General features: G+C 37.9%; 1 protein-coding gene across 1 annotated transcript; it reads right to left on the bottom strand.

Annotated features, from left to right (window-relative positions):
• Positions 1-1350: 1350 nt before the first annotated feature.
• Positions 1351-24388, bottom strand: samsn1b (SAM domain, SH3 domain and nuclear localisation signals 1b). Its single transcript, XM_059352105.1, has 11 exons — positions 24322-24388; positions 22933-23045; positions 21806-21932; positions 21323-21726; positions 16949-17026; positions 15114-15221; positions 11350-11482; positions 10261-10412; positions 3882-4082; positions 3122-3272; positions 1351-1931 (listed from the first exon to the last, which is right to left on the bottom strand). Exons 1-11 carry the CDS (start codon positions 24386-24388, stop codon positions 1738-1740), a joined length of 1728 nt encoding a protein of 575 aa, XP_059208088.1. The 3' UTR covers positions 1351-1737.
• Between the last annotated feature and the right edge of the window lie 976 nt (positions 24389-25364).

Genomic DNA, 25364 nt, shown 5'->3' with positions numbered 1-25364 from the left:
ATGGTAGCGGGGCTATTAGCGTCGCTAGCGGCTATTAGCGTCGCTAGCAGCTATTAGCGCCGCTAGCGACTAATAGCTATTAGCGTCGCTAGCGGCTAATAGCCCCCCCCCCCCCCCCCCCGCAGCAGCTTGTTTATTGCCCATAAAATCAGTGGATGTGTGTGGCTGAATGACATGAGGGGGAATAAAGCGTGAAAATAAATAATCTTGCAGAAAGCGAGAACTGGAGAAGCAAAGCAGCAAGCAACACTCTCTCACAGACACACACACAACAAACATCCATCTCTGTTGCTCTACTACGTCATCTGGTATAACTGATCTGATTGGCTAAGAGCTACCTACAGACGCTTTGATAGACATTCTAAGCGTCCAATAAACGGCTCCGGAGGATCGTAAACCACACCTCCTCTACGGAGAAAAGCATTGAAGGTGTCCAGACCTAATCTCCAATGAGATTTGGTCTGGTGTTAGCCAGGCTAAAAAAAGGTATCAAATCGTCCGGTTTTCAAATTATTCGGTAAAAACACGCCCAATGTTATCCTATGGAGAGGCTAGAGTGGATGACATCATAGCTAGAGTGGAGAGGGAGACAAAAATGTGTCAAAAGAATAAATTTGGAGACTGCGCTCGAGGCTGAAAATGCCACATTACAGAAATAATTTATAAAATAGAAACATAGGAAAATTTGTCTTCTCACTCACATTTGTCTGCTAAAGCTGTCAGAGTTACAGTTTGGACGTAGGACGCACAAATGCGCCACCAACACGCACCCACAGCCTCATAGACCGTGATGTAAAAAAAGGCGGGAAAATTTCTGGTGGAAAGCAGAGGTACCAGTTTCTTCTGATTGCTCTAAAAAAAACACACTTTTTTTCATTTTTCTTCACAATCTCCTCAAAAAATTGGAAATTGTTTCAATTTTTTCAATACTGTCTGACATTTTATACAGGCTTAACAATACGGGGCAGTTACTTTATAATGTCACATCCAAATGATCATCATCATTTATACATGTTATGATGATTCTGATGTCAGCTACAGTAAAATATCATTATGGCAAAAAGATTGATAAAATCTTTTATTTTAAGAAACGAACATCTTTCAATTTACAGACACAGCAGTGAAATTACACGTTATGATAAATTAAGCTGTTGCAAGAAATAAAAAACATTTTTTAAATATTCACAAGTCATCTCATCAGCAGCATAAGGAATAAACAACATGGTCTCACAGGAATCTGTGAAATAGCCACGGAATCACTCAAATTTCCGTGAAACTGACACGGATTTCGGTACAATGCAAGCTAATGACAGTCATATCCCGTGGCTATTCCAACATACAAAGTGATTATGTATATTCACTGAGTGAATATTTAGAAAATAAAACAGATATTTCTCGCTAGAAATGTGATCAAAATCCATTTTTATGCAGAAACTAAGTCAAAATATTGATTTTTTTTCTCTAAAAATGAGAGAACTGTCCGCCATGTTTTTTTGTTCTGACCGCCGGGACCTTGAAAGTCACGTGACTTGGAACAAACCAATCGGAAAAAATATCCATGGAATAGCCACGGGATATGACTGTCATTAACTTGCATTGTAGCGAAATCCGTGTCAGTTTCACGGAAATTTGAGTGATTCCGTGGCTATTCCACGGATTTTGAGTTAAGCGAATCCGTGGCTATTTCACGGATTCCTGTGAGACCAGGTTCGGAATAAAACAGGAGGCGTATTCTGCTCATGAAGCTGTCGTCTCAGCCTGCAGAGGGTATTCAGAGATAAAGTGAAGGTCTGTGTCCTCTGTGCTGTTGTCGGGGCTGTCAGATGGCATGTGGCAGCCGGAGTCTCTTGGGCAGTTGTTCATATCTGCCTTCGTGTTCACGCCGGGGGTCTCGGCCTCCTGATTGGCCTCATTCTCCAACTGACTCTTAGCTGTGAAGCAGAGAAGACGTGTCGGTTGGATGTACTGTCCCATAGCTGAATAGCTGAGCAGTAAGTAATCCTTTACAGCTATTATTCCCATGCATTTAGGGCTCAACAGCCTATCTGTCTGCAGCTACTATCCTTGTGTGTCCTGCTCTATTCTCAGTAACACTCTTTGGGGTTATCCTGTTAACCTTAACCTCTTCAGCTGTGGCCCGGATACCCTCCCAGTCTTATCTACTTGAGGTGCAATGTCACTTGTCCCTTTTCCTTTTATGAATTTAAATGTCTCTGCATGCACTGCAAAAAAAAGGTGCGTCTTAAAACAAGATAAAAAGACTAAATCTGAGGGACATTGTGGTGCTGCATGGACAGATGATTTCACTTTGCAAGATTTCTTAAATTAAGATTGTTAAATCTAAAAATAAGCATGTTGTACGCTTAAAATAAGAAATTAATTCTTAAAACAAGATAAATTATCTAACACTTCTAAATCTTAAGTTTTTTTAAACAAATTATTGTCAGGTCACTCTGCTCGGGCCAGTTCATCACTGCTTGAAGCTTTAATTTATCTTGTTTTAAGAGTTAATTTCTTATTTTAAGTGTACAACATGCTTATTTTTAGATTAATTTAATTTAAGAAATCTTGCCAAGTGAAATTATTTGTCCATGCAGCAGGATAATTTCCCTTAAATTTGGGGGGCAGGAGGGGGGTTGTCTACATATTTTTCATTATTATTATTATTATTTCAATTTATTTATTTATTATTTTCCTTTTTCTTATTTTTCAACACTCAATATTTTTGATATGTTTGGTTGGTAGTATTGCCATTGTTATTTATTTATTCATTTATTTATTTGCTTATTCATTTATTTATTCATTTTTTTCTTTTCTTTTCTTTTCTTTTCTTTTTTTTATTTGTTGTTTGTTATGCTACACTACCGTTTTATCTTCTTTGTTGCTGTTGCTATTATTGCCCAATTGATGCTTGCCACACCTGCTTGTTTGTTTGTTTAAAACTAAATGGAAAAAACAATTAAAAACTGATCACAAAAAGAAAAGATTTAGTGTTTTTCTCTTGTTTTAAGACACCCCTTTTTTACAGTGTGTCTTTTCTCTTTTTTTTCCCATGTCATAAAATGTGCGTGATGACACTGTCCTTGTATGACCTTTTCTGTTCAGTTTTCCCATTACATACAGTGGAGCTGCTGCAGGGATTGGACAGCGGCGAGCAGACGATGCCGGTGTTCTGGATCAGTCACATTCAGCCCCGTCAGGTGATGCTCCCTCAGCCTCATCAAGTCATCCACTGTTTGGTAACCGTTCAGCTGCAGAGACGAGAAATACTCCTGGGGAAACAAATGGGGCAAAAAAATGGCATTTAGAAACTGAGGGAGCACCCTGTTGTTTGGAAGATGATTATAAGATGATTGACATTAAACCTCTGAAGTCCAGGAGATTTTGGTTCAAATGTGTCAGCTTCCTATGCATTCATTTCTGTCTCTGTTCAGCATCTTTCAGTCTGTCCTTACATCACATGCATGGCTCCTTTTTCTCCACACAAACTTGGCTATCAGTCAGATTTTTCATTTTATTTTAATTAAAGTATAAAATTGCCAGGAACCCAAAATACAAACAAAAGACACAGGTGTCTATGGAAATGTACCTTTTTTTTTAACCATTTATAAACACAAAAACAGCAGAAAAAATAATAAATAATAAAACTACAAAACAGTGTTTGCACGTAAATTAAAAATAGTAATAGTTTTCATTGTAGAAAGAAAATTCACATTTTAAAAATGGTCTAGAAACATAAATGTCACACTATGAAGGTCCCTATGATGCACTTTCAACTGGCGTTCTCAGCTTGTCTACATATTATATATAAATAAAGTTATTACTGTAAATTAAACATGTGTATTTTCAATAAATAGATGGACTCCAGAAGGTTAAAATACCTCCATACTGAGACGCTTCAACACTTCCTGGACTGTTGATTTCTGTCTCATTCTGCACGTCTGTGTTTCCTTTGGTGTCTCAGGACTCTCCGTTGTTAGCGTGTCCACATAAATGAACTTGAAGTTTCCCATTTTGCCATTCAGCATGCCTCTCCATATTCCCATGGGGGGCTTGGCGATTATGTCAATCACATCTCCCACCTGAAAGAGAGTTTACTTTAGTTTTGTGGGGCATGTACGACACACATTCATCTTACAGGTGCATCTTAATAAATTAAAATAGGTCCCCAAGGAGGAGCTGGACGTTGTGGCTGGGGAGAGGGACATCTAGAATGTCCTGCTTAGCCTGCTGCCCCCGCGACCCAGCCCCGGATAAGCGGAGGAAAATGGATGGATGGATGGAAGTTTATTTTTGTCAGTAATTCAATTATTTAAACACATTATATAGATCCATTACACACAGAATGAAACATTTCATGTCTTAATTCGAAGAATTGAATGATTTTGGCTGGCCAGGTTTAGTCTGAATTCTTGCTTTGTTTTACGAAACTGCTGACATATCACCTGCATTTCTCCAAAAAATAAAAATAAAATTAACGCAGCAGTCAAAAAGAAAGACAACTGGCCAGTGATTATATACAGGTGCATCTCAATAAATAAGTATATCATAGAAAAATGTATTTATGTCAGTAATTCAATTAAAAAAGGTGAAATAACACATTATATAGACCCATTACTCACAAAATGAAATGAAATGAAAAATTTCATGTCTTCATTTGTTTAATTTCTTCTAATTATAATGATTATGGCTTACATTTTATGAAGACCTAAAATTCAGTGTCTCAAAACATTGCAAAATTACAAAAGACCAATTTTAAAAAGTCTGTTTAATATGGAAATGTATGTCCATCTAAATGACTCAATACTTGGTTGGGGCTGTTTGACTTGAACTACTGGAAATTGACTTTTACATCATATTCCAATGTATTGAGATGCACCTGTATATAGACAGATCGTCCACTGGTTCAGTAGTACAATTAACACAAATACAAGTTAAAAATGCAGCAAAATACAAATGCATTTTTCTTTTAGCAGCCAAGAAAAAGTAGAGTAGAACTGATATGTAAAGATAATTTATTATTGGGAGGTATCTGTGAGGAACCGTGGTGCTTTGAGCTAAATGCTAACATTCTTACCATAACAGTGCTAACATGCTGATGTTTAGCAGATAGAATCAACATCTTACCCTAGTGTGCATTACTAACATTTACTTATTAGTACTCAACTCAAAATAAAGCAGAGGATGATGGGAATGTGAGGTATTTCTAACTCTGACCTGAAGGTGGCGCCAGGGGAAAAGAAAAACAACATACTGCTATTCACCCTAATGGGGACGTGAATGTCTGTGCCACATCTCAAAACATTTCACTCAAATGTTGTGATAGTCAAATTAATCAGTCAGCTGATTAATCGGGCTGATTAATGCCAGTTATATAATCAGCATCAGCTGATGTCTGCGCTCACAGACACGTCTGCAGGCAGTGTGGCTGCTGTAGACCACTACACATCACTAACATTACTTATTTATTATTTATGTAAGTTTACAGTCCTTGTGGAGTACTCCGTGTATGAAAATACTGTTGAATCTCGAATCATGTATCATGCAAATCATTCAAGATGTATCTGAGGCTAATGTGAGTATTTGGATGTTAATTAGACAAAATAAGGGAGTATCTTCCAAGTATTTTTTTGTATAAAATGACTTATTTATTGTGGATGTATATATATACATATATATATATGTGTGTGTGTGTATGTATATATATATATATATATACATATGCATATATACATATGTGTGTATATATATATATATATATACATACACATGTATGTGTAATCATGTGTGTGTGTATGTATGTATATATATATATATATGCATATATATATGCACATATACATATGTGTATATATATATATACACATATATATGCATATATACATATGTATATATACATATATATATTTATTTATTTATTTTTTGGTCATTGTTTATTTGGTTCACCCCTTCTTTCTTTGAGAGGGAGAGAGTAGTATTTGCTCATTTTGTGTGCTTGCTTGCAAAAGCACACTAACTACTATTCACAGGTCTATTTCTTCTTTTTATTCTTCCGTTTCTTCTGTGGTGTTTTTTCGGTCGACTACTCCTCCCAGAGTTTTGGGCGCACATACACAAAAAAGGTATGAAATCGACTGGCTCGCCCATGAGAGTCTAGAGTGATGAGGTCATTACGTAGAGTGTAGAGGGAGAGAAAAAATTGTCAAAAAATACATTTGAAGACTGCAATCCAGGCCGCAAATTCCACTCTACAGAAATAATTTATACATAGAAACGTAGGAAAACGTAGCACCAACAGCCTCATTGGCTCCCATATTAAAAACGCAGGAAGATTTCTGAAAAAGGGAGATGCAACAGTTTTTTTTAGATCGCTCTAACAAAGCTATTTTTTCATTTTTCTTCACAAAAAAACATGTAGACGTTGAGGAAGAACTCAGGATGCTCAAAGTGAAGTCGGATCAATGATAGGTATTATGGTTTTGCCAAAAATGCTTTCTGTTCGTGGCCAGAAATTCCAGTCTGTCCACTTCTGGCTGCTGTCACTGTTCTGGAACATTCCGTTGATTGCTCTGCTCTGATTGGTCGACTCCACCTGGCCACCTGGTTGCTTAGCTCCCAAAGCCCCCCCCCCCCCCCCAACACGGACATTGTAACTGAAAACAGTTTGCGCTAACTGAACAGACATGTGCTGTGTTCCAATCCCCATACTTCCCGTACTCACTATACTTAGCTTGAGTATGCAGGGTGTTCCGATTCCGATCGTGGTGAAAAGAAGTGTACCTAAAGGACCCGGATGTTGTACTCATAACGGTCAAAATGCTGAGTGTGGAACGATGTACACTATACGCACTCAACGGCCGCCATCTTGTCTACGTAGCGGAGGAGGCGGAGCCAGGCAGAGCCGCTCAGCTCGAAAAAAATGTTTGTAATGGCAGCCGACGACACCGGCGCATTTTCCACATATGCTGCGTTAATGGAGCCATATTGCCGGATTGTAGAAGTAAAGATTAAACAACACAAAGGATAATTTTTTCGCCGTTTAAAGCCGGAAGTTTATTCGCGGGTGACGAGCCGCGGCGGCCGTCGCAAGCGTCATTTCCGGTAAGTGCATCACGGAGTATTAGATTTGGAACAACACTCACCTGCTGAAATCTGTGTACTTTGTGAGTGCGGATAGTGTACTGCATTTAAGTGTACTCATGGAAGTATGGGTATTGGAACACAGCAATGGTGTTTTTTCATTAAAACACGAGACCTTATAACTTGACCATACATTGTCCAATCTGCCTCAAATTTTCATTCATCACTGACAAGTTCTACATAACAATATTTCATAAAGTCCCACCCCTTATGCTTTAACCACGCCCCCTTTCATAACTAATGAACCGTTTGTCCCAGAAACTTGTATAAGGTGTCAGATTACTCGGCATAGAGTAAACTAAAAGGGGGAAAATGGGTGAATTGTACCCTTACTGACTGAACATGTATTATGTCCTGACAACCCAATAAAGATACATATGAAAAAAAAAGACTTATTTTTGTTGCTGTACTCCACTGCAGCTGAACAAGGAAACACTCAAAGGAATCACAGAGGGAATTATGTACTAAGATGACTGCAGCTTTAGAAAATATCGATATAATATTGATTTGACTAACTCAGACTGCTCAGTCCTCATATTAACTTTAAAAAACAACATTTCAATATGTTTTCAGATAGAATGAAAACTGTGATGGTGTTCCTACATTACTTGCATTGAAATCCAATCAGAGGACTTTTTTTGCCAGTAAAATGTCAATGTTACAAAAAGTCTCAGGAATCACTACAGTCAGTAGGAGTCATCATCTGCGGACCATGAATGTGGGCTCAAAGTTTCAGTTAATTAAATTCCATTCAATTTTATTTATATAGCCCAGAATAAAAAAATCACAGATTCCAACATTAATTGCAAGAAGTAATTTTGTGCATTTTTACACAGCACTTTTAAGATTTCATGCTCAAATGCATGTAGTTGTACTGAGGGCCACTTCAAGTGAGGGTGCGGGCCGTATGCGGCCCCCGGGCCTCCAGCACTTTTTTAACTTGGGGTCTTGCAACATTCTGACATTATAAAAATGTTTTTTTACACATTCTTTTTTTACACATTCTTTTTTCTCGTAGATTTGCCACTTTCAATCTCGTAAACGTTTTTCTCAAAATATTACCCCCCTCCCCCGGGTCCGTATGTTTCTTTACACATTCTGGCAGTATGTAATATCCTCCAATATTCTCTAGGGTTGAAATTTGGAATTTGCAAGTATTTCAATGAGTGCCCTATTAAGGGTAAAGAGTCTATGTGTTCAGTACAATAAAAACACAGTTCAAAGGCGCCTTTGGTGCGGATCTAGCAGGCAGGAGGCTCCCGGATCTTGGTGTGGCAGCTAAGGTGTGTCTCTGTTGACTCACTCCTTGCCAGTAGCGCCAGATACCGCGGCTCAAGCTTTAAGCAATATTTCCCCCTGCTGGCAGACACAAATGTATAAATGCACACACTTTTAACCCCTTTATTGGGCGCAGAACCATATTTGGTAACTTCAGTGGATATCAAACTGGGTCCCCATGTCTCTCTGTTTGGTCGTAGAACCACATGGATTTCTTCCAGCTAATCAGCAAAGATCAGGCTACGTCACAGACGGTGACACCATGACATCTGACCAATCAGTATGATAATAATATAATAATATTAACTTTATTGATCTTGACCTCCAACGGAAAAATGAAAAATTTTGAAAAAAAATCTCATTTTATTCTTCAATGACTTGTACGAGGAGAACTTGACTATGACGGCAAATTAGGGCCAAGTATGAATAAAAATAAAAATAAAAATACATACAAAAAATAAATCTGCAACTTTTTTTCTCGTAGATTTGCCACTTTCAATCTCGTAAACTTTTTTCTCAAATTATTACCCCTGTCCCCCGGGTCCGTATGTTTTTTTACACATTCTGGCAGTATGTAATATCCTCCAATGTTCTCTAGGGTTGAAATTTGGAATTTGCAAGTATTTCAATGAGTGCCCTATTAAGGGTAAAGAGTCTATGTGTTCAGTACAATAAAAACAAAGTTCAAAGGCGCCTTTGGTGTGGATCTAGCAGGTAGGAGGCTCCCGGATCTTGGTGTGGCAGCTAAGGTGTGTCTCTGTTGACTCACTGAAGCCTACCCGTCCCACACTCAGAGTACAGGAACAGACGGGTTCTTTTTCTCTCTTTAACGTCGACACTTATCTATCATCTGTCACTTGTTGGACAATTCACCGTGGGTGGAGTTCGGCTTCCTCCCACGGCCAAAGTCCAATCAAAAGTTTTCGAAAATGGCAAAGGTTTTAATTTTCAACATATGCTTGGTGTTGGTAAGTGCTTCCTCAGTTTGTTTTGTATCCTAATACGAAAGTATAACCGACAAAATGTAACATTTAACTGTCGTGTTAACCTCTAACGTGTGTCAATACAAATGAGTATTACTATAATGTAAGTATTTGCTATTACAGGGGCACTGTTCGTTAATTTGAGCAATCTTTGGCTCGTTAAACCTGTTTGAACTGACTTTAAAGTCGACTTTGTGCTTTAGATTTCTTCCGGTGTGGAGTCTTGTTTTATCCCGGGCGATCAGTACGCAGTTGTTCCGAGAATAATAAAGAGTGGACAGTTAATTACAACAGGTATTCACTCATTTTTTTGTCGAACAATTTATATTGTAGCTCCATTATGGCTTGAAATATTTCCAGTATTGGCTTTTGCGTAGTTAAACTTTCCATCTCTCTGTTTTCAGCTGATTTTGCCAACTGCGACACACAATCGATGCACTTCACTTTGGAGGACCCGAAGTTTATAATGTCGAATAATGGAGAAATACACTCTACGAGGGTTATGTCCGTGCCAAGACATGGGTGGAAATTTTCTGTGTTGGTTCAGGACAACAGTGGACTGAAAAGAGAGATGATCGTTCACCTTGTGCCGTAAGCTAATGCACGATTGAAACCTTTCATAGCAAGTTTATACATGTCAGACTGTAAAAGTATCTTTTTTTCTCCCTTTACAGTCGAAGAGGAATCAAGATCTCACGGAAAAACTTTTGAGAATGGAATTACAGCGTGCCTGGACGTGCTGCCATCGTCAAAGAGGAGGTTAACCCTAACCCTAACCTCATTCCAGGTATTGGGCTGTAGTGGGAACAGCCTTATAGTTAGTTGATTTAACTTCCATGAACTTTCCACACGTGTTTACCTTGAGTTTGAGGGATTCGGTGTCATACGGACTCGGCACAAAGTCTGTATGGACTCTGGCTCTGCCACAGAACTGTCTGGTGTAGGATAGATCGTCCTCCAGCCTCAGACTGTCCCTGTTACTGGAGCAGCCCGACCCACTGGTGACTCCACCTGGGGAACAGCAGACAAACAAGAAGGTTCAATAAAGGCCAAGCTCATTACTGCATTCATTTCTACTTCTACTAGTTTTCTAATTGAGTCGTCCACATGTCAATAAAAAAGTCTGAGTCGAGGCAAATAAATGGTAATGACCGGATACTAGGGTTGTCAAAAGTATCGATACTCAAAAAAGTATAGATACTAAAACGTTGTATCCGGATACAATACTCATTTTCAAAAGTATTGAGTATCTGAAGCTTGTTATCATAGTTGCAGTTCCTTTTTGCACAACTGTTTTTTATTATAAATATTTAACTCTATGGAGTCTCGGGCTGTTTTGTCCATTTTTGAATCCTTTTCATGTCTTTTCGTGTCTTTGTAAGTCATTTTGTGTCTTTTTTGGTAATTTTGTGTCTGTTGTTGTGTCTTTTTTAGTTATTTTGTGTCTTTTTTGTTTCTTTTATGTGTCTTTTTTGGTCATTTTGTGTCTTCTGTGGGGTTTTTTTTGGTTATTCTGTCTTCTCATTTTGTGTCTTTTTTGGTAATTTTGTGTCTTTTTTGGTAATTTTGTGTCTTTTTTTAGTCATTTTGTGTCTTCTAGTGTATTTTTTTTGGCCTGCTTTGTTTTCTAGTCTGGATATGATGAAGAAGTCATGCTTTGGAGCCTTTGGAGACTCCAGAGGGGTAACCTGTGGTTCTGTTAATTTTTACATGTTGCATTTTTCTTGTTGTTAAAAATTTTTCTGTTAAATTTTGGGGTCTTTGTTTTTATCCTTGTGGTATCGAAAATGGTATCGAGTATCAAATATTTTCCTGAGTATCTGTATCGAGTTGAAAATTTTAGTATCGTGACAACCCTACCGGATACCTACCGGAGTACGAACAAGGATTGCATAATAGATCATGTTGTGGTGTGAAGACGCTTGGCTGTGGGCCAGAAGGTGCTTACTTGAGGAGCTTTGTCCACTGTTGAGGCTGTAGAGGCTTTCCAGAGAGTTACTGCACCGCCTGTGTCCTTTATTAAACGCACGCCCACCACCAACTTCCCTCTTCTCTGCTTCATCTTTCTGTGTGTTTCCAATCTGCACAGAGAAAAAAAAACACCAAGTCCCATTTTCATCCTGCTTTATATGCTCTCGGTACTCTGTCATTCTTTATCTGCCGCTACAGGCAAACAAAAGAGAAAGCTAACCAACCAGAAAGCTGAGTCAGGGCCCTAAGCTGTTTGATTCCTCATGTGACGGAACAGCTCAATATCCCAGTTTATGCTGGGACACGCAGCTCCTCTGGCAGGCGAGATACTTAATCCTGCAAGAGTTGCCTTGCTTTTTATAGCTGAGACCTAGGAGGTGTGTGGTGAGCATAATCCCCAGCTACCTGTGCTCAGCTTTTAACTTCCTCTTCCTGTACAGGGACTTTCACACCACGGACCATATTTGCAGCAAGCGTAGTGTCTGAAGTGTAATATTGTGGATAGGCTGCACTTAAACTGCACAAGTATGCAACTTATAAAACACATGATGTGATTTGATTGCGTTCTGAAATTCATGGGCGGATTCTCCTCAAGCTAAGGAGACCTGGTAATAATTAGGCTTAGTTTATGAACTGAGCACAATTAGGAAAAATTAGTTGCTCATGTGTTGCTCAATCTCTTCTCTGAGATCAGTTTGAGCTTCTTATATTCGTATCATTCTGTGATCATTTGTTTCTGAATTACTTCTCCTAAGCCAGTAGTTCTCAACCTTTTTGAGTCGCGACCCCCAATTTAACATGCATGTTGTCTCACTGAACAGAATCTCACAGTTCAGATCATACAAACTCAGTTGATCCGACGAATTTTGGACAAATAATGAAGCAGACAACAACTAAAACATCTCTCTGTCTGTGCATTTATATATATATTTTTTATATTTTATTGTTACTTTTAATCTAAGTCCTTTGCTATAAGTTTAAAGGTCCATTTTGACCTCCTGAGTGTGTAACAGTCAGCTTCAAGCCAGAGACTCCTTGGAAAGTAACAACTTGATACTTTGGGATTTGTCAGAAAAGACAAAAAATTACCCAAAAAGAAATCAAATAGACCACAAAATGACCAAAAAAAGACACAATTTGACCAAAAAAGACACAAAATGACTAAAAAAGACAAAATGACCAAAAAAGACACAAATTGACCACAAAATGGTCAAAAAAAGACACAAAATGACCAAAAAAGGCATTAAATTACCCAAAAGACTAAAACACATTACCACATGAACACTTTAACACAGTGGAGACAGAGCTGACTTAAAAGTTATTTGGCGACCCCCAGAAATCATCTCACGACCCCAATTGGTTGAGAATAGCTGTCCTAAGGGACCCTTAGGAGCAAGAGATAAGCTAAAAAGAGACACTAAGACAAAGGAGGTTGAGTTGAGAAAACCATTTGAGCAATACTTGAGAAGTGGATAAACTGAGGAGATCTCATAGTTGTATATGCCCCTAATCACAATTATGTCTCTGTTATTTTAAAGGACGATTGTTTGATGGACCCGTTTGGCTCGTGTATTTGAAACACAAGAACATCATGGAGTCATCAAGTGTTGGCGTCTTGCAGCTACATGGAATCAAGTCAAAGGACCAACTCTTCAACTTTGTCTATGGGGAAATCCTGAACAGCATCCAGAAATCTCTTTAACAACTTCTAAGTTGATCCCACTAGGGTTATCGGTTGGTGCCACACATGTATTTATCTCTAAAAAACTGTTTGTAGAGAAATAAGTTAGGTCTTTGGTCTTTGTGATTGTGTTTTGTTGTATAATGGGGGTCAATCAGGGCTTGTTTTGTTCTCTTAATTTCAATTATTTGGCACCTCCACCTCGTCCCATTCCTCCCAGATTGTTTGTGAACCTTTTTCTCACATTTTCTTTGAACCATTATAAAAAATATAATTTTTTTAATTTAGACTTCACTTTGACTCCTGCATATCTTTTGGTTGTTGTGTTGCTCTCCTCTTCATCCTTTCAAACATAGACATAGAGAGACATCTCAAACAATGTCAACTTTATCATTCAATGACAGTTGTCTTGATGGTTGTATCAGTCATATGAACACCCTTCACATAAAGCGTTACCATAATATGACAGCTCACTCACTGATACTGATCTATGTCAAGATCAGTTTATACCTGTTATCAGTTAAGTTGTCTGTGTTATCTTGCAGGCAATTGTTAGAAAAATGCAGCTAAGCTAATGCATGCATGTATGGAGCAACAAGAGCTCCTAGTACAGGAAAATGTAATAGCTTTTGGGTATTTGATTGCGCACAGAAAAATTCTCCTCTTATGGAAATTCTACCAGCCGCCTTCCTTTAAATCCTGGCTACATGATTTATTATTTCTACTTAAACTGGAGAAAATCTAATTCAGCCTTAGAGGTTGTCCCGAGAGGTTTTACTTACACTGGAAACCACTACTTGGCTATGTCGATAAACTCCCTGCTACTGAAACGGCCCCCTGATTCCACTGTCCTTAGATATAATGCTACACACTCAGGCCAGTCCAGGAACGATGGGCTGATGTGTTGAACACGCAGAGACGCAGGCAGAAAACGTCCTATGTTACACTTTTTTCCCCTCTTTTTTGTGTGTATATGTATGTATGTGTGTATGTGTGTGTGTGTGTGTGTGTGTGTGTGTGTGTGTGTATGTATGTATGTATGTATGTCAGGCGGCAATCTCCGTGTCTGAGCATGGAGGCCAACCAGGAAGTGCATTAAGCCTGCAATTCACCGAAAATTCCAGCAGGGGGTGCTAAGTTTGGCTACAAAAAAAATCTGCCCATTCATTTCAGTGCAGAATTTGAAAACTTCTGACTTGATTTATTACCTCCGAAAAAAATTTCAGGTCAACACTATGGTCTCAATCGCTAGTAAAAAATCATCTTCAACACAATTTGATGTCAATAGTTCTAATAATGGCCCCATTTAGAAGAAAATAGAAGATAAAGAATCGTATGATTTGGGGCAGGGCTACCTTTGATTGACAGGTCACTGACAAGGCGAGCCGTCATCAGGAGAGAAGCAGAACAATGCGTATCCATGGCAACGTGTCAATAAAGTTATATATAACGTTATATTGATAGAAAAGAGGACAGATTAATGAAACAAAGAAAGTACTCAGAGGAAACGGCATATTATAACTAATAAATGTGTATTTGGAGATTTAAAAAAATCCTCCTTCAGCCCCCTTCATTCCCATCCTCCTTCCAGCCACCAGATCACCTGACTGCCCCGCCCATCTACTACACACCTGTTCCCACATCTGCCCTGTACTCACCTGGCCTTCCCTGCTCACCTGCATCTCATTCCCCCATCAGCCTCTCACTATATAAACCACCCAGGCTCCATTCATCTCCTGCCAGATCATCAAAGTCACATCAAAATGTCTGCAGAGAGCTCCTTTCCTTTTACCCAGCCATATTGCTGCGTTAACACAAATCTGTAGTGATTTTAAAACCAGGTCAACCAGATCTGTCAGGTGCTGCTGGACTTTTAGTGCCAGTTTTACCACCCTGTGTGTAAAAGTGATTGATAGTTTGCAGCGTGGCAGAGCAGGTGTGGTTGACAGCTGTGTCTGGGTGCTAACAGATGTTATTTCATTAGGAGGGAACCACAGTGAATGCAGGGTGAACTTAAAACAGGCTGTTTTAACATAAGCTCTGCAGAGTGAGTGACATACTGTGATGAGTGTCAGCGCTGTCTCAGGTGAGGCCTTGACGTGCTTCCTGTCACCGTGTGAGGTCTCCGTCTCCCTCTGCTGCATCAGTGTGGTCGCAGCCGGATTCTGCTTTAAAACAAAAAAACCCACTGTGAACAGAGGGTTTGGTTTGGAGGATAGATAGATGGATATATGGATGGATGGATGGATGGATGGATGGATGGATGGATGGATGGATGGATGGATGGATCGAGGGGTGAATGGATAGTTGGATGGATGGATGGATGGATGGATGGATGGACGGATGGATGGATGGATGGATGGATCGAGGGGTGAATGGATAGTTGGATGGATGGATGGACGGATGGATGGATGGATAGTTGGATGGATGGATGGATGGATGGATAGTTGGATGGATGGATGGATGGATGGATGGATGGATGAATGGGTGGGTGGGTGGGTGGGTGGATGGATGGATGGATGGATGGATGGATGGATGGATGGATGGGTGGGTGGATGGATAGAGGGGTGGATGGATAGAGGGGTGAATGGATAGTTGGATGGATGGATGGATGGATGGATGGATAGTTGAATGGATGGATGGATGGATGGATGGATGGAGGGGTGAATGGATAGTTGGATGGATGGATGGACGGATGGATGGATGGATGGATGGATGGATGGATGGATGGATGGATGGATGGATGGATGGATGGATGGATCGAGGGGTGAATGGATAGTTGGATGGATGGATGGATGGATGGATGGATAGTTGGATGGATGGATGGATGGATGGATGGATGGATGGATGGATGAATGGGTGGGTGGATGGATGGATGGATGGATGGATGGATGGATGAATGGGTGGGTGGGTGGATGGATAGAGGGGTGAATGGATAGTTGGATGGATGGATGGATGGATGGATGGATGGATGGATGGATGGATGGATGATGGATGGATAGTTGAATGGATGGATGGATGGATGGATGGATGGATGGATGGATGGATAGGTGGATGGGTGGGTGGATGGATAGAGGGGTGAATGGATAGTTGGATGGATGGATGGATGGATGGATGGATGGATGGATGGATGGATGGATAGATAGATAGATAGATAGATAGATAGATAGATAGATAGATAGATAGATAGATAGATAGATAGATAGATAGATAGATAGATAGATAGATCCCCGAAGGGAAATTCGGTTGTCACAGCAGTCTGGTATTTAAGTACAATAAAATACGGAACTAGAATAATTAAAACAATAGAAAAAGAAACAGAATAGAACAGGACACTTAAGAAATTAAAATGAAGATCAGTTGGTAGGTAAGGTACAGTGGCAAGATGATGGTAATTGTACTGATGATATGATGGTAATAATGTTATTTTGACTATATAATAACACCTAATGTAATGCTCTGCACTTCATATTTTTTTATATATTTACAATACTGTTTTAATGCATACAATGGCACTGAGTTGATGGTACAGTGAATGAGTGACATGACATGAATATACTAAGTGCTGAGATGATGTATCTTTTCTATTTACTATTTATTGATATGAGATGATGAGAATGTATCTTTTTATTTACTATTTATTATGCTTTTTTTATGAGTCCAGTATGTGAGTGCATTGAATTTCGTTGTATTTCGGTGCAATGACAAATAAATCTACTCTAATCTAATAATAGTTGTATATCACAGTATATAGTAATAATAGTAATGGCATCAACAGTATATTTTTATAATAATAACAATAGTAGTAGTAGTATTAATTATAACATAGCAATGGGAATGGATGGGAAAGTAAAGTTCCTAGATGGTCAAACTGGCAGATTGTCAGTTCTCTTACCAGAGCGTTTCCGTTATCCTGTGGCTTTGATAAAGGCGACGGCTGTCTGAAGGCGTCAAATCTCCCAAATCTGCTCAACTGTTTGGGCAAAAGAGAGATTAAAATGTGTGTTTTCTGATGACAGATGGGCACGTGTGTGTGTGTGTGTGTGTGTGTGACCCCACAACATAAACACTATGTGTTTATTGCTTGTTTATGATTTGTGTCCTGAATTAGGTTAAACCCTGGCAGCTTTCCAGCTCTTAGATATGGTGTATTTTTATATCCTGAGTCAAAATGTTATGGCTTATATTAGATGATCATATTGACGATGATCTTGTACTATTTATTTAACATAATAAACATACACTACATAAGAGTGACGTGTGCGTGTCATAAACATGACATGGGATGTGTCATGAACATTAATAACACTTTGACATTAATGCTCATGACACTTGTCATGTCATGTTTCTGACAGGCTTGTGTCACTCTTATGTAGACATCTTCAAAATAAAGTGTTACCATATCTTGCTTAAGTCACAAAGGCATGTTCAAAAAATTGCCTAAGTCACATTTTATTTCTCTTAAGTTACATAATTTACACACAGTGTTATTACTATGCCAATAGCCATCCTTTGTTACATCCTTTGTGAGTAAAATGATCAATAAATGTCATATGTTACACTTTGGGTGAAGTTTTTTGTGTTTCCTGCAAAACTTGAAAAAATGTGTTATGCGATTATTTTAACAGGGTGACGATATGTATAAAGAATTCCACCCTGCTTATTAATTATAATCTGCTGATTGATATTCTTCATTAAGGGTGAGCCTGAAAGCAATGAGTCATTCCTTCCTTGTTTGCCATTAGCTCCAGTTTAGCGGTCATTCAGCGCTGCCCTGAACATCTGCTGCACTGACTCCTGGCTCCTTCCCAACACTGACCGTTAGTCAACTGAAGCGCCAGTCACGCACCAAGTGTTGGAGGAGCAACTTTATATTGTTTCTGTCACAACTGACAAACATGAATATAATTACTATTTGTTTTGCATTGTTTCATGTTTGCCTTCATATGAAACAGGGTCCCTCTGTGACCGATGTGATGATGTCCCACAAACAGACAGGAGATTTAATTTGGCTTTTTAATTTGGTTTTTACTTGAACCATTTTTAATTATTTCTTTGCTCATGCATGTTAGTGTTACAACATCTCTTTTATTTATTTATTTGCTACTATTTATTAGTCTATTTATATACATATGTGTGTGTGTGTGTATGTGTGTGTATACATATATATATATATATATATACATATATATAGGCAACATAGGCCATCAGGCAACATACCCATTTTTGTCCTGTCAAATTTCTACAATGCATGTTTTTAAGTGATGCAATACTTTAAAAAAGAGGGAAGAGTATAGAGAACCAATAGCAACGCTTTAATTTGTCACATGACCTCCAGGCGGCCATATTGAAACCCTATTTTGCAGACTTTTCCAAAGGAAACAGTTTTGCCATTTTGCACCACAAAACATCACTCAAAACGTCATTTCCTGGCCCTTTTCCATTTGGGAAAAATATATTACTACTGATAGGTGAGTAAACCTTCATTTTTGATAGTTTCATACACTTAGACTGTTCAAGACATTAATTTCAATGGGTCGTTGGTTCAATGGTACAATGTTTCCTACAGGCAACATTCAGACAAGAAACCGGTTAAAAAAGTTCCTTTTATAATGTTTTTAAATGTAAATGTTATGTATTGTACCCTTTTGAAGCTACTGAATCTTTTACACATGTTTATTAAATAAATGATATTAAAATTAATTTTAAAAACGTTATTTTTCACTTGTGCACCGTTATGGTACAATGTTGCCTACAGACAACAAACCCCAAAAACTTCCCAAAAAAAAAAGAATTATAAAAATTCTTCAGATTATGTTTATTTAGTCTATTTTAAGACAAAAAAAAATAACTCCAAACATTTTTTTCCTAACTGCCATCATAATGCATACCATAGAGGGTTAAAAAAAAGGTAAAATTCCCCAGCCAAGTCCTTGTTCACTTTTACAGAGGAGGAGGTTTCTGCAGCATAGATTAAAACGGCCCAGAAAATCACTGGCACCAACGCCCGAGGATACTAAAAGACAATATCTACCCCAGTAACACTCTGCTGCTGTCCACCAAGCAATAGAGAAGTCTCCACAGAGACTCTAAACCCTGAACCTTGACTCATTCTCTCAGACTTGACGGAGCGAGACAAAACGGACTGGCCTTTAACTGCAGCAGCCGCTCATTTATCTTCCCTGGATCTCTTTGATGAACTCTGTCTCTGAGGGATTTCCATTATTACATGTTATTCAGGGAGAACTTCATTTTCCACTTTCAGCAGGATGCTCAGAACCAACATGTTCTCACAGGAATCCGTGAAATAGCCACGGATTTGCATAACTCAAAATCCGTGGAATAGCCACGGAATCACTCAAATTTCCGTGAAATTGACACGGATTTCGCTGCAATGCAAGTTAATGACAGTCATATCCCGTGGCTATTCCAACATACAAAGTGATTATGTACATTCACTGAGTGAATATTTAGAAAATAAAACATATATTTCTTGCTAGAAATGTGATCAAAATCCATTTTTATGCAGAAACTAAGTCAAAATATTGATTTTTTTCACTAAAAATGAGAGAACTGTCCGCCATGTTTTTTGTTCTGACCGCCGGGACCTTGAAAGTCACGTGACTTGGAACAAACCAATAGGAACAAATATCCATGGAATAGCCACGGGATATGACTGTCATTAACTTGCATTGTAGCGAAATCTGTCAGTTTCACGGAAATTTGAGTGATTCCGTGGCTATTCCACGGATTTTGAGTTAAGCGAATCCGTGGCTATTTCACGGATTCCTGTGAGACCAGGTTGGTCAGAACACACCAACATGTGTCATATCATCATATCTGTTTGGTTTTCATATGATTATGATATTATTAAACAGCTGTTTATTATGCTTAAGTGGTGCTAATGTTACCGAGGCCGACAATCAAACTAAGCTGTGAAATGTTTTCCCTAAAAGCAATAAAAACAAGTATTAGCTGGAAATTTCAATTACAGTTCAGTTAGTGTAAATGTTCCCTGCAGAGCTCTGAGGTGCAATTAGAAAGTCAGGCCATGCACGGCCCAGTTTAATGACTCTTTGGAGATCTGGGAGCAGAGAGTGAGAGACTCTAATGTTGGTTGTTACTGTATACGGTACTTCGGCACAAAACAAGCTTAACAGGTACAATCTAAATCTACATTATAGGAAGAATTACTGTAAATTAACTTTTTGCCAGAAATGGCAAAAATTGAAGCTGCTGAGTAAAGACACAAGAGTACAGATTTATACATTAAGGAAAGAAGGATACACAAAGTCTAAGCAATAAAAACCCAAAGACCTGAAAATTAGAGTAGAAATGTGTTCTAATAAGTGACTCTTTATATAATAATCACCTTTATTTTGTTGCAAAGCTAATCAATGAAACTATGATCTTTTTTGGACAAATTTGATCTTGCTTCCAAACTTTTGGCCTGTAGTGTAAATAAAATGGAAATACTCAAGTCAAGTACAATTTTGAGGTACTTGTACAGTACTTGAGTACATGTACTTAGTTACATTGCACCACTGGGTTTCTGTATACATCCAACAAGACATACCTGATCTTTAGAAATCACATATATAGCTTCATATTTAACAGATATATTTCTCACTGACACTGAGTTTAACCCTCTGGAGTCTCCAAAAGCTCCAAATAATCCAGACTTGTTGACTCCATCCAGACTAGAAAACAAAGCAGCGTGGAGCCCTACTGTAAATTTACATCTAAAGTTCTGGCTGTAAACTCCATGAGGCCAGTTTCAGTTTGATGATGATATACCAAGTAAAACTGGAGACAAGCTCAAATAGATTTAGTATAAACTGATAGAACTGGATGGAACCCTCTTATATGTTAGATTTGACACCTTTGTTCACATTTGCAACATTTAAAATTATTTATTGAGCATGATAGTGTTTTGAAAGTTAAAAAAAAGATTCAAAATCACATTTTATGTTGGACTAAAGGACTAAAAAAGACACAAAATGACCAAAAAAAGACAAAATGACAAAAAAGACACAAAATGACAAAAAAAAAGACACAAAATGACCAAAAAAAAGACACAAAATGACTAAAAAAAGACACAAAATGACAAAAAAAAGACACAAAATGACCAAAAAAAGACACAAAATGACCAAAAAAGACACAAAATGACTAAAAAACCCCACAAAATGACTAAAAAACCCCACAAAAAAGACACAAAAAGACAAAATATATAAATGGACAAAATAGAGACTCCATAGAGATAACTTACTGTGTTGTGTGAAAGCTGCAGGTCTGTGATGGAGCGGATCAGCTGTGGAGGAGACAGGTCCGACTGTTTGCTGTCCAGTTCTTGTATCAAACTCTCGAAGCGGTCCCACTCTGTTGCCCGGGGCAACGACCAGGTGCCCCCACACATCATCAGCTCGTGTCGAGGCTGCTGACAGGTGTGGTGGAAAGGCGTCCAGGGCTGCGGACACTCAAACGGGTTCCACAGATAATTCCCGAGCCGTGGACTCCAAACCCCTTCCTCTTCTGACTCGTCGTCCACGTCTTTGGCCTGTTGTTGTTGCCGTGGCGACGGAGCAGTTTTAGGGGGCTTCTTCTCCGTTCTCCTCCCCAGGCCGATGCAGGTCAGCACTGGATTGTTGTTGCTCAACATATCTGCCAAATGATCTGACGATGAGCAGATATTGTGGTAAATGATAACAGATTCGGTGGAGTTAGTTGAAGATGATCATCCACAGTAACTCACCGTGATTCTCAGAGGTCCTCCTCCCTGCTGCAGCTCCACTCGGAGGGCCCTTCTTTGTTTGCACCAGGTTCTGTATCTTCTTTAGTCTTCCTGGTTGTTGGAGTGATTCTGCTGCAGCCTCATCGCCCTGTAATAAAGACACAATATCAGCATTCAGAGTACACACACTTAGCACTTATTGCATTACAAAAACAGAGGAGCATATTAGATGGATGTTACACCAACTATGTATATAAAGCAGTTAACTCTATGGAGTCTTATAGGGCTATTTTGTCCATTTTTTAATCCTTTTCATTCTTTATTGGTCATTTGTGTCTTTTTATTGTCTTTTTTTGGGTAATTTTGTGTCTTTTTTTGGTCATTTTGTGTCTTATTTTTGGCCATTTTGTGTCTTTTTTAGTCCTTTTGTGTCATTTTTTGGTAATTTTGTGTCTTTTTTGGTAATTTTGTGCCTTTTTTAATCATTTTGTGTCTTTTTTTAGTCATTTTGTGTCTTTTTTTGTCATTTTGTGTCTTTATTGGTAATTTTGTGTCATTTTGTGTCTCTTTTGTCATTTTGTATCTTTTTTAAGTCATTTTGTGTCTTTTTTAAGTCATTTTGTGTCTTTATTTTGGTCATTTTTGTCTTTTTATAGTCATTTTGTGTCTTTTTTTTAGTAATTTTGTGTCTTTTTTTGTAATTTTGTGTCCTTTTCTTGGTCCCTTTGTGTCTTTTTTAGTCCTTTAGTCCAACATACAATGTGATTTTGAATCTTTTTTTTTCTTTCAAAACACTATCATGCTCAAAAAAGAATTTTAAATGTTGCAAATGTGAACAAAGGTGTCAAATCTAACATATAAGAGGGTTCCATCCAGTTCTATCATTTTATACTAAATCTATTTGAGCTTGTCTCCAGTTTTACTTGGTATATCATCATCAAACTGAAACTGGCCTCATGGAGTTTACAGCCAGAACTTTAGAGGTAAATTTACAGTAGGGCTCCACGCTGCTTTGTTTTCTAGTCTGGATGGAGTCAACAAGTCTGGATTTGGTGCTTTTGGAGACTCCAGAGGGTTAACAGACCTGTAAGTTTGCAGTTTGCAGTAAGTCTGTACTCAAACAAAAAATCCCCTTATCATTCCTGTACTGTGCTGTCATTTCTTGTCTGCTGTGTGGAGGAGATGGCTGTCTTGTTGTCCTGACCCTGCTCACCTATCAGTTTGGCATGAAAAGCACCAAAGAGTACAAAACGCAGGTGTTCTAAAGAACGCGGGGCAGATATACAAGGGCCTTATAAAGGAGATTAAAGATTATAAAGCAGATTAGAGGGAACCGTGAATCTGATTTGGCCGGCATACAAATAACCTCCCTCAGGTTCACTTCACATTCACTTTTACCCTCTGTAACCTCCACAGAAACACACTGAATGAGTCAACCTTAAAACATTATTGTTTACATGTGTGAGCACAGAAATCTGGCTAGACAGAATGTACTTTAACCATCTGGAGTCCAGTTTTTTGATCATTTTGTGTCTTTTTTTAGTCATTTTGTGTCTTTGTGTGTCTTTTTTTAGTCATTTTGTGTCTTTTTTAAGTAATTTTGTGTCTTTTTTTAGTCATTTTGTGTCTTTGTGTGTCTTTTTTTAGTCATTTTGTGTCTGTGTGTCTTTTTTTGTCATTTTGTGTCTTTTTTAAGTCATTTTGTGTCTTTGTGTGTCTTTTTTTAGTCATTTTGTGTCTTTGTGTGTCTTTTTTTGTCATTTTGTGTCTTTTTTAAGTCATTTTGTGTCTTTTTTTGTCATTTTGTGTCTTTTTTTGTCTTTTTTTAGTCATTTTGTGTCTGTGTGTCTTTTTTTTTTGTAATTTTGTGTCTTTTTTAAGTCATTTTGTGTGGACTCTGGAGTCCATCGATTTATTGAAAATACACGTTTTATTTACAGTAATAACTTATATAATTTATATATGATATGTAGACAAGCTGAGAAAGCCAGTTGAAAGTTCAATCATAGGAGCTTTCACAGTGTGCCATTTATGTTTCTAGACCATTTTTAAAATGTGAATTTTCTTGCTACAATGAAAACTATTAATATTTTTAATATACATGCAAATAGACTGTTTTGTAGTTATATTATGTATTGCTTTTTCTGCTGTTTTTGTGTGTGTAAATGGTTTAAAAAAAGTTACATTTTCATAGATACCTGTTTCTTTTGTTTGTATTTTGGGTTCCTGGCAGCTTTATACTTACTAATTAAAATAAAATGAAAAATCTGACTGATAGCCAAGTTTGCGTGGAGAAAAAGGAGCCATGCATGTGATGTAAGGACAGACTGAAAGATGCTAAACAGAGACAGAAATTAATGCATAGGAAGTTGACAAATTTCAACCAAAATCTCCTGGACTTCAGAGGTTTAATCTACTATCAAAGGGCCTTATAGAGGCTTTTTTATTTATTTTACACACTGTATATAATCAATTCTGTGTTTTTCTCATTTGCAGCAGCAGAAGATGAGCACAGATTAATAACCACTGACTCTCACGTGCACTAACATGTGCACAAACATCCAGGTATGTCAGGTATCTACGTGCCGATCTGGCAGCAGGCATGTGGGTACAGGATTACGAAAGATTAAATAGCTTCGCAAATAATTATCATTTGTGGTACTAAAGTGCACGTGTGAATGATTAAGTGTGCAACATATACACTACAGGCCAAAAGTTTGGAAGCAAGATCAAATTTATACAAAAAAATAATTGAATTGCTATACTTTGCAACAGAATAAACGTGATAATTATATAAAGAGTCACTTATTAGAACACATTTTGACTCCAATTATCAGGTCTTTGGGTTTTTATTGCTTAGACTTTGTTTTAAACTCTTGTTTCTTTACTCAGCTGCTTCAGTTTGATCCATTGCTGTGGTAGTTTGTCAGAGATTTGAACACAGTTGAGATTTATTGGGATTTATGTATCCAAACTCTAAAAAGCCAAAGAGCTAAAGTGAATAATGCAAACTGTGATTTTTTTTTTTTTTTTACTTTTGCACTGAAGTTGTGACTCCTCCAAATCTTCTCAAACCTAAAAATCAATGTATACCTCAAGGTAAATTGAGGAAAATGGTTCAATTCAATGAACATAAAGTATTATCATGTAGTAAAAACATCCAAAAATCCAAAGAATCCATACTGGTTTTGAAGAAAGCCATTGTAAACAGAAAATTTAAGATGCTCCCAAACTTTTGGCCTGCAGTGTACACTGTAATAAATTATTCTGTAGTCATTTCATTCAACTTAATATATTTGATAAAATGTATTAAATATAAATGCGTCCTTGATTTTGAGGCAGTTGTTTAAGTAACTTTAATATAAAAATGTTTGAGATAGAATCTACTTATTTTGATCACATTAAATATAATCTTTATGTGTATGTAATTCTAAATCAAGAGAATTTTGAATGAATCCAACACAATAGAATTAGTCCGTTTTTAATCGACAGGCACTTCCTGTTAAGTTGTTATTAACTCAACTTGTAAAGTAGTTAGATTGAATTCATAATATTGCGTGCAATCTGTTGCCTCAATTTT

Source organism: Centropristis striata, chromosome 15 (genome assembly GCF_030273125.1).
Source record: "Centropristis striata isolate RG_2023a ecotype Rhode Island chromosome 15, C.striata_1.0, whole genome shotgun sequence".
NCBI lineage: Eukaryota > Metazoa > Chordata > Actinopteri > Perciformes > Serranidae > Centropristis > Centropristis striata.
The sequence above is the reverse complement of the archived record's forward strand: the minus strand, read 5'-3'. Positions and strand labels throughout refer to the sequence as shown.

Bases quoted from the DNA above. Each gene is read 5' to 3' on its own strand.
- samsn1b (XM_059352105.1), bottom strand. From the start codon at position 24,388: ATGCCTGCTGCCAGATCGGCACGTAGATACCTGACATACCTGGATGTT. The intron at 4,083-10,260 runs GTAAACACGTGT...ACTCTCTTTCAG, and splicing joins CCGAATCCCTCAAACTCAAG to GTGGGAGATGTGATTGACAT. The intron at 1,932-3,121 runs GTATGTAATGGG...TCTGCTTCACAG, and splicing joins ATCCCTGCAGCAGCTCCACT to CTAAGAGTCAGTTGGAGAAT.